The 16,610-nt window shown below is 39.0% G+C and overlaps 1 protein-coding gene across 1 annotated transcript in view; it reads right to left on the reverse strand.

Moving 5' to 3' along the window:
- The window catches only part of LOC134672197 (uncharacterized), a 50,062-nt gene that overhangs the window by 22,643 nt on the left and 10,809 nt on the right, over window positions 1–16,610 (reverse strand). Inside the window, exons 2-11 of the mRNA XM_063530101.1 lie at window positions 8,767–8,916; window positions 6,793–6,905; window positions 6,071–6,198; window positions 4,415–4,597; window positions 3,350–3,510; window positions 2,489–2,589; window positions 1,349–1,536; window positions 1,125–1,236; window positions 848–1,017; window positions 188–324 (exon numbers count right to left, since the gene is read on the reverse strand). Coding sequence (XP_063386171.1) covers window positions 188–324; window positions 848–1,017; window positions 1,125–1,236; window positions 1,349–1,536; window positions 2,489–2,589; window positions 3,350–3,510; window positions 4,415–4,597; window positions 6,071–6,198; window positions 6,793–6,905; window positions 8,767–8,916 — 1,443 coding nt within the window. The remainder of the gene's footprint in view (window positions 1–187; window positions 325–847; window positions 1,018–1,124; window positions 1,237–1,348; window positions 1,537–2,488; window positions 2,590–3,349; window positions 3,511–4,414; window positions 4,598–6,070; window positions 6,199–6,792; window positions 6,906–8,766; window positions 8,917–16,610) is intronic.

Raw genomic sequence — 16,610 nt, forward strand, 5'->3', positions numbered from 1 at the left:
TATAATGCACAGGATTTTTTTGACTCGTGTGAGCATAATGCTTCGAATTTCCAAAGTTAGAAATTGTTTCTCATATTTCAGTGTCTAAAAAGTTTCTTTGTTTTAATACAGAAGTAATTCTCAGTGCCGATTAAAATCTCTTTTATATGACCGTTGCATAAAATACTCTACGGATTTTATATCATACCCGTCTATGCTAGGTTCGACACAGGGATAGTCGGGCAAAGCAGGCCGGCCCTTGGCGCCGACGGTGGCCAATAGACGGCGGACGGACAGAATCTTCAGTCGCATATGCATCGCCATGTTGTACCACAAACAGAGCGCCTGGAACAATACAATGCCTAATTAAGTTTTTTGGAACAATAGTAGTTACCATACCTTGCCTTGTTGCGATGCCAACAAACCACTCTGTTTGGCAGAAGATCATTATGTATTTAAATGTCAGCACAAAATTTCAGAATAAACACTTTTTTTTTTCAATCCAAAAAAGATTGATTAGCTTAAAGCAGTTGACTAGATTTTTTACTCCAGTTGATCTTTTTTTTATTTGTAACCTATGTTCGTTACTTTAACCTAGTTTATTTATATGTAACCTAGTTTTTTCCTTAGTAACCTAGATTTTTTACTTGTAACCTTTTTTTGGTAACAAGTACTGTGATTAGTGTAAACATCCATCCTTTCTAAGGGCATTTTCACTTAACTGGCATTAACGGCCGGTTAGTAACCGTCACAAAACTGACGGTCAATGTCAAACCCCGTTTTGTCAGGAATGTGACGCTTAGACGTTACTGACACGAGTTAAGTCGCGCTTTAAAGTACAAGTTAAAATGAAATTGCCCCTAAATACCTTGATCCTGTTCTGAAACAGACTGGTCGCCAGCAGCTTGTGGTCGGCGGTCATGGCCTGCGTGGACAGGGCGCTGGCGCGGTGGAAGGACTCAAGCAAGGTTCTAACTTCTGTCATGGCCGCGCCGATGGCGGACGAGCACAGGCGACAGTCGAACGAATACCTTGATCCTGTTCTGAAACAGACTGGTCGCCAGCAGCTTGTGGTCGGCGGTCATGGCCTGCGTGGAGGGGGACAGGGCGCTGGCGCGGTGGAAGGACTCAAGCAAGGTTCTAACTTCTGTCATGGCCGCGCCGATGGCGGACGAGCACAGGCGACAGTCGAACGAATACCTTGATCCTGTTCTGAAACAGACTGGTCGCCAGCAGCTTGTGGTCGGCGGTCATGGCCTGCGTGGAGGGGTACAGGGCGCTGGCGCGGTGGAAGGACTCCAGCAATGTTCTAACTTCTGTCATGGCCGCGCCGATGGCGGACGAGCACAGGCGACAGTCGAACGAATACCTTGATCCTGTTCTGAAACAGACTGGTCGCCAGCAGCTTGTGGTCGGCGGTCATGGCCTGCGTGGAGGGGTACAGGGCGCTGGCGCGGTGGAAGGACTCCAGCAAGGTTCTAACTTCCGTCATGGCCGCGCCGATGGCGGACGAGCATAGCCGACAGTCGAAAGAGAGGCAGCCGAGTTTGTCTTCCTCTGAAATTAAGGTTTGTAGTAATGGGGTTGGCCTCTCGAAGTATCTAGCAGATGGCGCTAGCTTGCCCTATCAATCCATACATTTGTGTCAACTTCTTGTTTTTTTAAATAGAATTTTATTCCCTGGATGCCAGATAAGAAAAATCTCTTAGAACTCATCTATGATGGCGCCATCTATGCAAACCTTTGACAGTTGCCAACTCCATTGAAATAATTATAAAAGTCAAAGGGATGTCGAGTGTAGTTAACACTTTTGCTGCCGCTATTATGTTTGTGATTGCATCGGGCTGATTTAACCCGGTGCCGCAGCAAAGGTGCTAATACAAATAATACAAATAATTTATTGAGAAAAGTATAGTACAGTGGTTGTTCTTAAAGACTAAGAATTTATATAGAGACAAGTGGTTTACAAAAAATGGAACATTATTATCGAAAAAGGGAATTGCTGGCTGTGAATACTCAGCCTTTTACATTGACGAATTTGGGACCAACGTCAACCAACAACTTCATTATATTTCGTGGCCTAGATATATCCTAACACAACTTTCATACCATATAAATAAATCCTTATATCTACGATATCAAAGGTGTTCTAGTGTGAAGCGCTGGTGGCCTAGCGGTGAGAGCGTGCGACTTGCAATCCGCTCGTACCAATGAGTTTTTCGGAACTTATGTACTAAATATCATTTGATATTTACCAGTTGCTTTTCGGTGAAGGAAAACATCGTAAGAAAACCGGACTAATGCCAATAAGGCCTAGTTTCCCCTCTGGGTTGGAATGTCAGATGGCAGTCGCTTTCGTAAAAACTAGTGCCTACGTCAATTCTTGGGGTTTGTTGTCAAGCGGACCCCAGTCTCCCATGAGCCGTGGCAAAATGTCGGGATAACGCGAGGAAGAAGAAGATCAAAGGTGTTCTGATATATTTGACCACTTTGGCGTAACGTGGCGTACCTGTCTCGTCATCAGGGTCTTCGTGGGTGAGATCTTCTCGGGAACCGTTGGTCGCGCAAAGCCGCTTCGACCGCCCTTTGCACGGATTCGGATTTACGAACCTAAAAAAGTACAATATATCCTAAGGCCCAGCCATACAAATAGAAAATCCAAAATTTGCCACTGAAATTTGAACTTACGGTGTAAGAAACAGAGTTGATTTTGCGTTGCTTGAAAATTGAACTAAACAATGCAAAAGCGACGATTCTGTTCCAATTGAATACGATTGAAATTTCATTGAACTGATGAAGTTCTATAGGTAGGGTCTTAGGAGGATATAGTCTGGCATGCCAATTTTATTAGTGGAAAAGATGGCTGACAAAATTTAGGCGCGAACGGTCGAACATCTATACAACTTGAACAATCATAGTTCCTACTGGCAAATTGGATTTATTATTATGTCTTACAATAGTTACAATATCTCAGGACCGAGGGTTATGTCTTACAATATCTCGGTACCGTGGGGGCCCGGACTTTTGGGAGGTGTGCGTGGGGCTAAAACCAACATCGCAGAGGCCCTTTAAGACAAGTAATAAATAATAATAAAACGTAGACTTACAATCGTATTCCAAGCAGGTATAGCAAGTATTTTATTACATAGGGACTCGATCGAGTTATTTAAATTATGCGATTAAGGTCCAGTTGCACCGACCACATTTAGCGGACTGTTCAACTTCACTCAACAGTGACCTATGAAACTTATCATACAATAAAATTTAGCGAACGCTTCAACGGGGACAGTCGGTTTTGTGCAACTGACCCTAAGTCCGGAACCAAGAAGGCCTTTAGAACTAACTTTTGAAGAAAAGTTGTTACACTTACTTATAATCAATAATATTCTTAATCAAAGTAGGTATGACGTTCCTCTGAGAACATAGGAAGAGATCTTGCTGCGCCAGCGTGCGGCCAGCTATCTTGGCCTGAAGCTCCAGCCATATCAGGTCTTTTAACTCGTTCTGCCATACTTGTTCTTCTCGGCTTATCTGAAAAGAATATCATATTTAAAACAAAACTAGATAACTATAACAACGTCATTTAGGCCCACTTGCACCATCCCACTAACCCGGGGTAAGCGGTTAAACCGTTAACCCGGTGTCAAATTGTATGGGTAACCATGGCAACTCCAGGTTTAACCGGTTAACCCCGGGTTAGTGGGATGGTGCAAGGGGGCTTTAGTAAGTTAAAACCTAACTTTGTTAAATAGCATACCGAAAACCGCACTCAAATCGGTTCATACGTTGGGGAGCTATGATGATAAGTTAATAAAACAGAAATGCAACTTTAGCCCCCGACGCAAAAAGGGATTACATTTTAAATTAGCAACTCAGAAGTGGCTAAGAAATAATTGTATTTTGTTTGATAATTAAGTTCTGTCAAGCAAAATTTAGCTGCTGTTGAGATAGGTACTTAAAGTTGGTTCTTCGAACCGAATCCCTAAAGTTGGTCTATATAGGCAAAAAGAATAGATAGTATAGAGGGGTTCTGTCTTTGTAAATTTTGTAGTCACAGTACATTTACTGCCATCTATCGACACACGACTAAAACTCAAAATGAAAACGTATAAAATTATCAAAAAAATGTATATAAAGTGAAAACTTCTTTAGCGGCGCTGTGCACTTTTTGAGGTGGGGAAAAAATTATAAACTCGAGACAGCGTAAAGCGAGGCACGAGAGACATTTGAGGCGCGAGATTGGAGACATGAATGCATTAGAAACTCACCGTTCTTCTACAGCCTTTATCCACATTCCCCATGTTAATGAGCATGCTGAAGGTACGGTGGAAGTTGACCCGGGACTCTGGCAGCTGTTCTTGCGGTGTCTCTCTCTCGTCCGCTCGCTCTGCGTGCGAGGCGCGAGGTTAGAGACATGAATGTATTAGAAACTCACCGTTCTTCTACAGCCTTTATCGACATTTCCCATGTTAATGAGCATGCTGAAGGTACGGTGGAAGTTGACCCGGGACTCTGGCAGCTGTTCTTGCGGTGTCTCTCGCTCGTCCGCTCGCTCGGCGTGCGAGGCGCGACATTTGAGGCGCGAGGTTAGGGACATGAAGCGACTGCAGGATTCCACCTGGAGAAATATAAAGGTTAATCAGAATTCGAATATATGCTAATAGACTTTTTCCGAATGTTACAGGGCTTTCCTATCATTCGGGCATCTTAAGGCTGGAAACGCAGCCTGAAAAGGCGTTATCTCATCAAAGATGCGCTAGGATGCGAAGAGAGGGATGTTTTTGTTAAGAACCTATAGAGCTGCGCTGAGCGAGGATAGGTAAACGTAGTGATTATCGAATCTGCTCACAAAAATTCACGAGAATCGGTTGAGAAATACGATCGTGAAGAACAACCTTACAGTCAGACAATCCGGACATACGAAAACATTTTTGCCTAAACTAGAAGGGAGTCCTTCGCGCTCATGCTCGGTCAATAAAGGTACAAGAATTTCCAAGCGTGAATTACAATGTTTATTGTGAAACATAATGAGCACTAGCGGTGACATTCTGGTATCGTTTCACCACATGACATGAGGTTAAGTAATGTTAAAGCTATTACAATTTAACTATAATAGTAACATACATGCGATACGCTTGTTATTGTTACATTTGTTTTATGATCTTAATAAAAGTTAAGTGTAAATAATTATCGTAAACAATAGTCTTGATATGTAAGTTATCAGTATCTTGTTTGATATATTTTATTTGTAGACTTAAAAGTTCTACATTTGATGTCAAGTGTGATATTCAGAAATTAAAATTTAGTAGTGCACGCCAAATGCATCGCTAGTCACTCTAAGGTCGTAATATAACGAAAACAAATCAGATTGAAATTATAATTTTACTGGAATGTGAAAATGGGAACGTTAGCCTTTATGGGCAGAAACAAATTTTTATTAACAGGCATTTCGCACATCTAAAGTTGCTATACTTATAATTCAGAATTACCTTCACAATCTTGACATGTGAGGATTGTTTGTGCTTTGTCGGGGTTGCGGGGGGACTTCGCGAATGTCAGGGTTTTTAGAAACCTCAACTAACCACTAGACTAGCTAAAAGTTTGGAGTTGTAGCTACAGCATATGGTGGCTTGTATAGCTACAGCAAATAAATAAAAAACTTCTATTCGTACATACGGGAGGTCTAATTAAAGAGATCCCAGTGGGGTTTGAAGAAATGTCCGCCCAATAAAATGAAGGATTTTTAAGGTGTGTCGAGACTTTTGTAAGCATATTTTTTTTATATGGCAAGCCTACCCGCATCGCCGTCGTCCTTATACGTTCATTTTACTGAAAGACATCTCTCTCTCTCTCTGTGGTCGCTCCCTCATGACTGAGGATCGTGGTCATCGGTGGATGTGGATGCTCCACACCTGGTCTTTATGATCTGCCTCCAACGGTGCCTGTTCATCGCGTCTCTGACAACCGAGCAAAAGTCGGTTGAGGCTGGGGCCCCTTTTAATTGATCGCTCCATCTTGTTGGAGTTCGTCCTCGGCTCTTATCTTTCTAACAAAGAACGGTAAGATTAGTCCTTGATGTATATTAACTTACCAGAGTAGGCACGGCCGGTGTTTCGATGAGTGGCAGCGAGTCTGCTTTGGGTTCTCCTCGCTGTCCCATCTCGTTCTTCCAGTCTCTGTCGGTGGATCGTTTTAAGCTCCATCGTTTCTTTAAACGCTCTGAAACCAAAAACACATTCGTCGTATTTTATGGCTGACTTAATCACAGACAAATGTTTTCTACGTGTACTCACAGGCATCAGCGTAAAATACAGTTTCATTACAGTTTTGAATGATTCACGGTTAGTTTCACTAGACTTATATAGACTTACGGTTCATATACCGGTCGATATAAACCTAGTGAAGTACTAATATAAGTAATAATATAGCGACCGCCAATATGAAAGCTAAGGATTGTTCTAAGCCCCCTTATACGTTTTGTGAGGATTGGATTATCAAACGTTAGAGTTTGCCCAAGCTAACTTGAGACTTACAATTAAATTTCAAGGATGCACCATTCACTGCGTTGCGTATACGCTTCATTACACACAAATCCGTGAATATTCATACGAGGGTTTTTATCAGTAATCTTGGTATGACAAAAGTAAGTATACATGAACTGTTTTATTGGAAACGTTCCAAATATAGCTACAAGTTCATACAGCCAACCAGTTTTAGAAGACCTCTCGGTTTTCTTTTCGGTCTTAAAAATTTGGTAAGTTGAATAGAATGGGAGGTGTCAAGTTATGATGGTGGGTTAATAACATGACTTACCTGGTATGACAGGAGAATCGCTGGAAGACACGTAGACGGTTGTGTTTCTTCTGTCCCGCATCATTTTCTGGAACCTCGCCTCGTCTATATTCTCCCTGCCAAAAACACACCATCTACAATCAGAAATTATAATACATATTTTATTTTTATCACACTACTTCGTACAGAGACGAGTGGAAGAAGAGGGGCCGGCCTTTGCCCAGCAGTGGGACACAGTGGGCTCTGAAGCAGGCGTTTTACATGACATTAAAGCTCTCCAAAGGGCCTCTACATGTTGGATCTATATCCCCACGAGCCTATCAAAAGACCGGGATTTATAGGTCCGTGAAAACCAAAATAGAGTTACAAATAATAATAACTTCGTAAAGTTTGTTACTCCACGCAAGCCAGTAAACGCTTATATTACATTCCAGGTTCCAGGGATTAATAATATTTTTTTTAATGAGATCACTAAACCCAGGGCCGGATTTTTTCTTTACGATAATTTCTTTATCGAAAACTACTTTACTAGGGTCTGATACACGTGTTAAACTTATATTTAAAGTGATGGTAATCGTAAGTAAAGTTCATCGAAATCTGATTGATTTGATAGTATCAGAGTGGCTGTCTCCATATAAATTTTGTATGATGCATCTATATTATTAATTTGCATGGAAATCGAAACCTGTATTGATCTCTGTATTGAGTTCTCAACCTTATAATGTAAAACGTAAAGTATTTTAACTATAGGTATTTGATTCATTGTTATACTATATCCAAGTGTAGGTATCATCGGGTAAAATGTTTATGTAGAACCGGCTCGGTGGGTCTCAAGATACAGGCTCAGCCTAGTTTGGGACACACAGGACAACATTTGTGCAAGTTTTACCATGTATTCTGTTACGATAATAATTAATAAATTATTCTTATTCTCTTTATTTATTTTTCGTCTTAAGTTAGGTTATTTATAATATGAATATAAAAGTAAAATATAAAAACACTTACAAAACAATAAAAAATACATATAAACACATTATAAAATCCTAACCTAGGGTGCCGCCGGCAACGGGGCAGGGCCCAAGCTGCCGGTGGTCAGGGCCGCAGAGTGAGGAATCGACGTACTATACGCGCCGTGTCCAAAATTACCGCCTTCTGCATCTGACCCTTGGTTCTTATTGTTATTATTAATTTGATCGATACGTCCAACTTGTCATTAGAGCAATATCATCATTGTCATCTTTGCGTTCTTATGATACTGGACGGCTAGATCAGTATTTATTAGGTTTTTTATTCGTTACGTTTTGTATTCAGTCTCCGTAGCAATTAACATCAATCAACCGGTGTAGTCGAGAGTCAGACATAAATAGCTGATAAGATAGGCCACATGATAACACGTACGTCAACAATCATCTGGCGGGGTAAAATAATAATAGATGACTAATATCGGACATGGTTTAGTCATCAAACATACTCGAACTAAATAACTTTTTGATATTAATTTTATTTGTGATATAAATAAGCTCTTACCGCCGAACTTTTATACAGTCGTATACCTACTACTCGTCGATTCGAGACCATTTTAAGGACTTTAAGGTTGCGTTGTTTAACAGAGTTCCTACAATATCAATTTGACAATATTCCTCTAGTCTAAATTCTCTTTGTTTGGAATGTACAGCGAAATTTCTGTTCTGTTCTGGGCAGTGTGCTGCTAAGTAGGTACGCTTCTACCCCGTCTCTGAAGTCATCAAGCCAGTATTCCGTCGAACAAAGCGAGGTCTTTAGGACTCACAGTATTAGTGTAAGGCCTGAGTGGACGCTTGGAGCGCAGCGTTCGGCGGGGCGTGCAGCGTGGCGTCGGGCTCACAAATTATTTGAGCAGCGTGCACTAAGGCCGCTCCTATACGTTTGTATTTGTTTAACATGCACGCCGCACGCCCCGCCCCGCTGCACGCCCAACTCGAGCGTCCACTTAGGCACCCCTAGTTCAGTATTTACCTTCTAGCCTTCTCCTTTTTCCTGATAAGCGCTCTCGGCGGCGTGCTGCTAAGTAGATCAGCCTCCGCTCCGTCGCCGACATCATCGAGCAAGAACTCGGTGGAGCGACGCGACGGCGGCGGGCGACGCATTACAACGTCGTTTACGTCACTGGAATGAAAAAAAAGTTGGTATTACAATTCCATAATCAAGTCTACCCTTCAGGCTTTTAACCGGCGTCGACCGAAGCTCATTTCGCCGCGGCCTGATAAATATGACAAAACTTCGTGTAACTTCTTACCGCCGTCGACACGACACGAAAAATGATATGGCGGTCAAAAGGTTAAGGGATATTCGTGATAAAAACTATTATATGTCCAGAGACGCGAGCCATATCGACACCGAATTACATCTACATACTTAAATATTAGGCTTAGCAGTTTAAGGTCACAGAACAGACATACACAGTAAATAGGAATAGTAGGGATTTAAAACCCGTTTTAGAGATGAAAATTACACGATAACAAATATATGTACATTGTACATATAACAAGGTTGGGACTTCCTATTAAGTAATATATTATACCTGTATCAGGAAGCCCCGCTCCTCCGTAGCAACAAGTTGTAGGTTTAAGACAGAAAGAAAAAAAAACTTAAGCTACTTAATACAATTAGTCATTAATATAATTAAGAGATAAATGGGAATTAACGTGAATCATTATTCAGGCCTTCATTTCAAACTTATTGAGTCGGACCAAACTAATTTTGCTTCGCATTTGTAATGACAAAGTGTGGGCAATGTAATATCATTAATATGTTCATCATTGATGTCAAACTATGAAAATAATTATGCTTTGTTCTGAGCAAGTCCGTGCAAAGTTGACTGTGAGTCAACTGAGACGGACTCTACGATTCAGCCTGTTAATCAAACATTTAAACGTATCTATCTAACACCTTTAATTTAAACGAGCAATTCTTGTTTATTTATATATTTCGGGGATCTCGGAAACGGCTCTAACGATTTCGATGAAATTTGATATGTTACCTATGAAGGTTTTCGAGGGCGATTTAACTTAAATTAAAATCGCTATAGCATGAGGAATATGTGATACCACAATAGTTTTGAGAACTACCATAATTCGTTTTTATGATAACGACCTTTAAACAATAACGGAGCGAAATCACTTTGCATCAATAGCCTTGGAAAATTCGATTAGGCTAAAGAAACTTGTGAAAATGTTAATATATCAAGAATCGATTTGTTTTTGTGTTTTTGAAATGTTGCGGAGACGGTAATGATTGGAAAGACAGAAAGCAGAAAAACACGAGATTGAAATGAGAAAAAAAAGAAACTAGGAACAATAGGAACATACAGCGTTCTTATTACATAAAGACCGAAACCTATCTTTTCTTATGTTGCATAAAAGGTACAAATATCTTAAAAATATGCACAAAAATTGAAGTCAAGTTAGATTAAGAGTTAGCAAGAGCTTATCTGCTCTCAAAATAGTGGTGCTAAATGAAATTTGTATGCAAAATTGTAAAATGTTTAACATATTTGAGCATGTTAAGTGTTAGATTAGAGTTCACTTCAAGCAATAACGCAAAATAAAAAGTTCGACTTGTATGAGTTGCTAATACATTCCCGAAGATTGCAAGATATAATTATAATATTTTCAATTATATTCAATATATATTTCGCTCCATTAGACATTTATTTTCTATTTATTTGTAATTTTATGTGCCCAAATTTTCACGTGTTCAAGCCTTAGGTCTTATCTCTGGAAAAATGCGCATTTTTGAGTTTTTATATGTTTTCTCTCAGATTTTATCTAAGTATAAATTACCAGTAAATTGCAACTATGTTTTTGTTATAAACAGCAATAATCGCTTGCAGGATAAGGACTAATAATAGCAGTACGTTTCTAAACTATTTCAGTAAACATTTTACAGGCTGTTTGAGAATAGTTTCATTGTATGGAAGCGGAACAGATGAGTTGTTAGTGCATACCAAGGTCTTACGTAAATAGTGTTTTAAGCGTTTTGTACGATAGTTTGCCAGCAATTTTATTCTACTTTGTCTAGACCTGTATAGTATAGTCAGCAGACCCCATTAGGCCCGGCGCCCACTATCGACATGGCACGGCAGGGGATTCTTTGGCATATTACCGACATACCGACATACGGTATCCAACGACAGCCGATCCTTCTCAGTATGCAAAAATCGTACGTCAGGCAGGCGTGGCTCACTCCGCGATTTTGTCGCTTTGATACAGGTAGCTAAAAGTGCATCCGTTCGGCCCCAATTTTGGGGTTTGCCATAAGCCGCACGTGGCGCTGTCGCCACCTAGCGGCCATATCTGTCCTGCTCCTGATCGTAACAGATGCGTTTTGATAGAGAGTTAGGTTTGTTAGAGTTTCTGTGCGTTAGGTTATTTAGATACTAAATCTTTAGTAGATAAGTACCCGGCAAAATCGGCAAATCTACATGACCACTGACCAGACTTTAAACCATTAGGGCCACGCCACACCGGCTGCGTGTACGAAGCCGTGCACGTGCGCGTGCGCTAAAAGGTAGGAGCCGTGAACGTGCTAGCTCAGTCAATTATATAATTTTACTCATGCAAAATATTGTACGTATCTCATTTGACTGAGTCACGTGGTTTGGTTTGTTTACATTCTTTATTCCATTAGTACTTCATGGAACAGAATACATATAGTAAGGTTAGGTTAGATTAATTTGGCGAGGATGCGGAAAAGTACTTCGGCGTTCCTGGGACCTCACCATATAGTAGCAAGGCGGCAACAGAGGGGTTTTAGTGGGTAAACCTGAGGTCTCATTAGCTCACAACAGGGAGTCCCACATAACCATCCCGGCCCGTCCCCGCGCCGGGTGGTATGCGTAAAGCATACCCCTCTTTAAAAAAAAGGTTAGATTGGTTAGGTATTCATTACAGGTATAACAGTACTTATAGACATTGGCATGTTAATGGTAATTGAGCAATTATAGTTGATTGCGAAGTACATAGGTACTCAGCAACACTATTAACTGTCTATCACATCGTACCGCCGTGGCCGGGTAGCCAACAGCACAGAATAAGTAATAGTACTACCGTACAGAAAGAGCACTTCCTACAAAACCGAAGTTTGACAGCGATTCAGGTTCAAATCATATCTCTTTCTAACTTATGGCACTATATATATATCCCTTTCGGCTATTTAGGATTGTCAAAATTTAAGGCATTATTTTATTTGTAGTCGTGCACGCAAAGGGACGTCAAGTTGTGTCAACCCTAATAATTGCTCGAAGCAATGCTGTGCCGAACGGAGCCGAGTTTGCCCGAAGTTAGGAGTGTCCCCCCACTGCCAACAGATCCAGAGCGTGAGCCGGTAAGCTGAAGACTTGGTCACTAGTATATAACATCTGTTTCAGTTTATAACAAGATTTGAAATGTAAATTGCGGTAAGCGCCCATTAAAATTTGCCACAAAATTGCTAGCAAACCGTTAAGGTATGTAATTAGAAACAGCAATTCTTAACTGACCATCATTGAACCTTATTCCTTTAGTAATAAGATTTACGATGTGTTTGTCAAAAGTGTACAAAATATTCAAATCATGATTGTCCGAAAACCGTGTTCGTTTGCGTTCGCAGGGTCACGGCCGAGCGTAATTCACAACTCTATGTGAAAAAAACTCACTATTCTACGAGTATAGGTAATACTCAGTAATAGTACTAATAGTACTACGTATAGTCAGTTTTTTTAGCATTAGAAAGAACTTCGCAGAAGTAAACTTGTGGTTCCAAATCCGGCACTTTTAGCGTTATTAATTTGAAGTAAATTATATGTATTGACCATGCTTCATTAGATAATTCAATAATTATTAACAAATAACGAGCCTGATAAAAACTGCACGCTTGCTTCTGTGGAGTTCTTTCTAATGCTAAAAAAAACGAACTATAGCCATAGAATTTTTACTGTCTTGCAAAACAGATAACCTAACTATTACTAAGCAGATAGCGAGCGATACTATGAACTTTAATATTAAAGTATAAAAGGCTACCTGATCTGAAAAGGAAAGTGGTATAGCGAAAGGGATCGTGTTGTCTTTGTCTCTCACTAACGCCTGACGCCGACGAAGTATCCATCCTAAGATTTTCTAAAAAAATAATTGTGTACCTAAATGTATTCGTAAGTAACGGAGTGTCCATAAAACTCTATCTGTAACCTTACCACGAGTCACGAGTGTGACACTGACCTGACATATTAGCTCAGTGGCGTAGCTAGCATGGGTGGCACCCGGTGCGGAAATTGTGGGTGTCACCCCAAAATTCAATCAAAATTGTAAAATATATTTAAAAAGAGTAATTGTAATTTATATGTTAAATAGCTCAGGATTTACTCCATCGCTTTCATTTTACATGATTTTACGAATTTTTATAGGTGGCACTAGTGGCACTACTGATGTTCACGGTCGGATGTCACCCCTGAATGGGTGACACCCGGGGCGGACCGCCTCCGCCGCCCCCCCCCCCCTAGCTACGCCACTGTATTAGCTAACGTGTGCGTAACTTACTGTCTATGCATCTCGCTCGTCTTGGCATATTAGTGTGAGTAACCAGCGAGACGTATCGAAAGTAAGTTACGCAGACGTTAGCGAATATGTCAGTGTCAAACAAACTCGTCGTGAGGCTTGCATAATTTTTAGCCAGTTGCGCGTGTTAGAATATTATTATCCTATGTACAAATTGTATTACGTATGAAACTGACCTGTTTCTCTTTGAAGTCCAATGTTGATAATATATTGCACTATTTAAACACTTAAACACAACTTCACGTGAAGTTTACACAATTGGTGATTTATGTGGGTACGATACGAAACCACGGTAGATAAGAGAAACAGGGGTAGTGGTAACTTTAATAATAATATAGTAGTTAACCTACTACTAAGATTTGTACATTACTTTTAAGTGATTTATTATGTATATATATTACTGATTAGTAATTATGTATAACGGAATTTAATGAAAAGATGTTATAATCATTTTATGTTGGATATTTCGATAAATGGACGAGGTACATGAGAAACCACGATTGTGACGTCATTTGTGGAATGACAAGTGGCATAATTAACCAGGTGCAAGTGGCTGGCTAGCGATGGGCATAAAAGGGCCTGACCAAATTCATTTGTGTCAGTCTGCTTTGAGCATCAGCACTGAGTTAATCGTCGCCAAAGGAATATTCAAAGTTAAGTAAATACTATGTTGATAATTAATAATATGTATTATAATAATTAAGTATTTACTTGATTAATTAAATAGATGGATTAATTAATTCAATCATCTCTTAGTGAATAATTACTCTTAGTAATTATATTTATTAGTTGTTGATAATAAGGTGAATAAATAGGATGATTGACTTTAATAAACAGTTTTATTTTCAACACATGTAGTGTTTATTATTTTATTTATGATACTTATAACCCCAATAACAACCAGTGATTGTTTTAGCAGTTGTATATACTTTGAACCAAGGTAAATAAATAACTAACGACAAGTTATGCCTAAATTATACGCCAAACATAGTGTTATTAGGCAGTAATGGGAATAGAAGTAATATTGATTATTCATTTTGAGTTTTATATTTAAATTTGCTTATTTACATGGAAGTGGGGTTTCTCCTTATTTACTTAGACAGCTATTTTAATTCGCTTTTCTCACATCAGAAGTGGGATGTTACACACATTCTATGCCTACAAAACTAATGTTTCAGGAGCAGTACGAGTATACGACTGATTATGCTAGTCAAAAGCCGGACGCTACCCAACTCTAAGAACTGTATGCTGCGCTATACTGGACACAAGGACACTGCTGGTATCTCATTTTCAGTGAAAACCCCAGGTGAAACAAGATATTTGGTATACTAAGCATGACACTTTTTATGAAGAACAGCAGCAAACAGCTTAAAGGAAATCGCGAAACAGAAACTGCCGCGCCTGTGAGACGCTGCGGAGTGGCGCCTGTCTGGAAGGATGACTGATGAATTACCTATGTTGTTTCTGGTATGTTAAAATTTGGTTTAATTTAAAAAGTAGGACTATTTATGTTAAATACCTTAAACGTCGTCAACATCAGTATTATTACCTTCACCGCGAAACTACCTACGAATAGTTACTGATTTGGATAAACGTAAACATCTGCTCTTTTTATAACCGGTCGTATGTAACCAGCCATAATGAGACTTAAATAAATATATTCTATTTAAAACGACGATTTGGTTAATGATTGAATAGGAGAATAAAAAAGGGTTATTTGTGAAAACGTTGAAATAACGTTATTTATAGCCCGGATAATTATTTTTCGAAATCAGTTAGCTACAACTCTAATCTTATTTTATTAGAAGAGTTTGAGGTCTCCATTAAAGACTACGTTTGAATTTAGCTAAGCGGTTAAATATAATGGGCATTTGAATTGTAACTTACCGCGTGTCATAAGTTAGGTATTTCAAGTCACGTTCAGCTGCCGGTTTAGTTACGAATTTGATACTTTATTTAAGTGTCACGGTTTTGATATTGATCGTCAGTTTTGAGACTTTTCTTAACCGACCGTTAACGGTATACGGGAAAGTGAAAATGCCCTCGTACGTTCTTTGTATTTGAATAGTCACATTATTTCTTATTTTTGTTACGATTGACACGATAATAAATATTATTATAATATCTGTTAGGTACTTAATATTTATATAATGCCAGTTACTTAGGTTAGTTTTTTTAATAGTCTGATATCGAAGTCACATATCTTAAAGATACAAGAGACTGTTTAAATAAGTAAGAACAGTAAATGAAATAAAATAAATAATATTCAACTGTCAGGTCGTTGTAAAGTACTGTATAGGATAAAGTCAGCATACTTTTTAATCTTCAAGCTCCTCGTAAGCTTATCGATATACAACAGTCTGTAGTCGTGATACTTGCATAAATAGTAATAACGGTTATTTACAATTTTGTACATACCGTCGTAAGATAGGAGACTTACTGCTAGTTCCGTGTACAGATAGTAATACGTGTTTTAAAATTTTGACATAAAAGCGTTTTTGATAGTATGCTTCCAGTTAGCTTAATAAATTTACTAATTGATTGAATATTAAATGACTACTAAAATAAGAGATACCTCAGTGACAACTTTAGACAATTACGTCGTACAAAAAGTAGACTAGTCAGTTGTTCTTGTGGTTATCAGAGGTAATAAAATTGAAGTCCCGTATTAGTAAATAATGTTTTGAAACCGTGAAAGTTGAAAGGTAGTGTTTTGCACATGAAAATTATTCAGTAAATAAAAAGGACATATTCTCTTGGTAATAAAATTACTTTATTAAAAAAAAAGAAAAATACACAACTTAGAGTAGGTACGATCGATTAATGAGTATAAGATAAACGTATTCCTTTAGGAAAATTCGTCTAGCTGACTTGTAAGGAACGTAAATAAATAATAATACAATATTTTAAACCGTTATATGTATATGTACCACCATTCACATGGTCAGGTGGTAATTAATTGTACTAGGCAATTTTGTACCTATGACCTTCTGTAGGGCTAATACGGTCGGCTCTTTGTCATTTGCCACCATGCCTGTCACGTTCTAACAAAAATGTAATACGAGAGTAACTCATGGAATGGCGGGTGATAAAATGCGACCATAATACCGCTGTCCTAGAGAATGACTTTTGTATGAAAAGTACGCCTTTGTACGATAAGTTCTTTTGCACAATTAAGATTCAACTAGGAGATTATCTCGTTATCTGCTAAATAGGTTTAAATACAGTTACGATCGAAGCTCAAAAAAAAAAAACATTTAAGAAGAAGTA

This window comes from Cydia fagiglandana, chromosome 2 (assembly GCF_963556715.1).
Source record: "Cydia fagiglandana chromosome 2, ilCydFagi1.1, whole genome shotgun sequence".
NCBI lineage: Eukaryota > Metazoa > Arthropoda > Insecta > Lepidoptera > Tortricidae > Cydia > Cydia fagiglandana.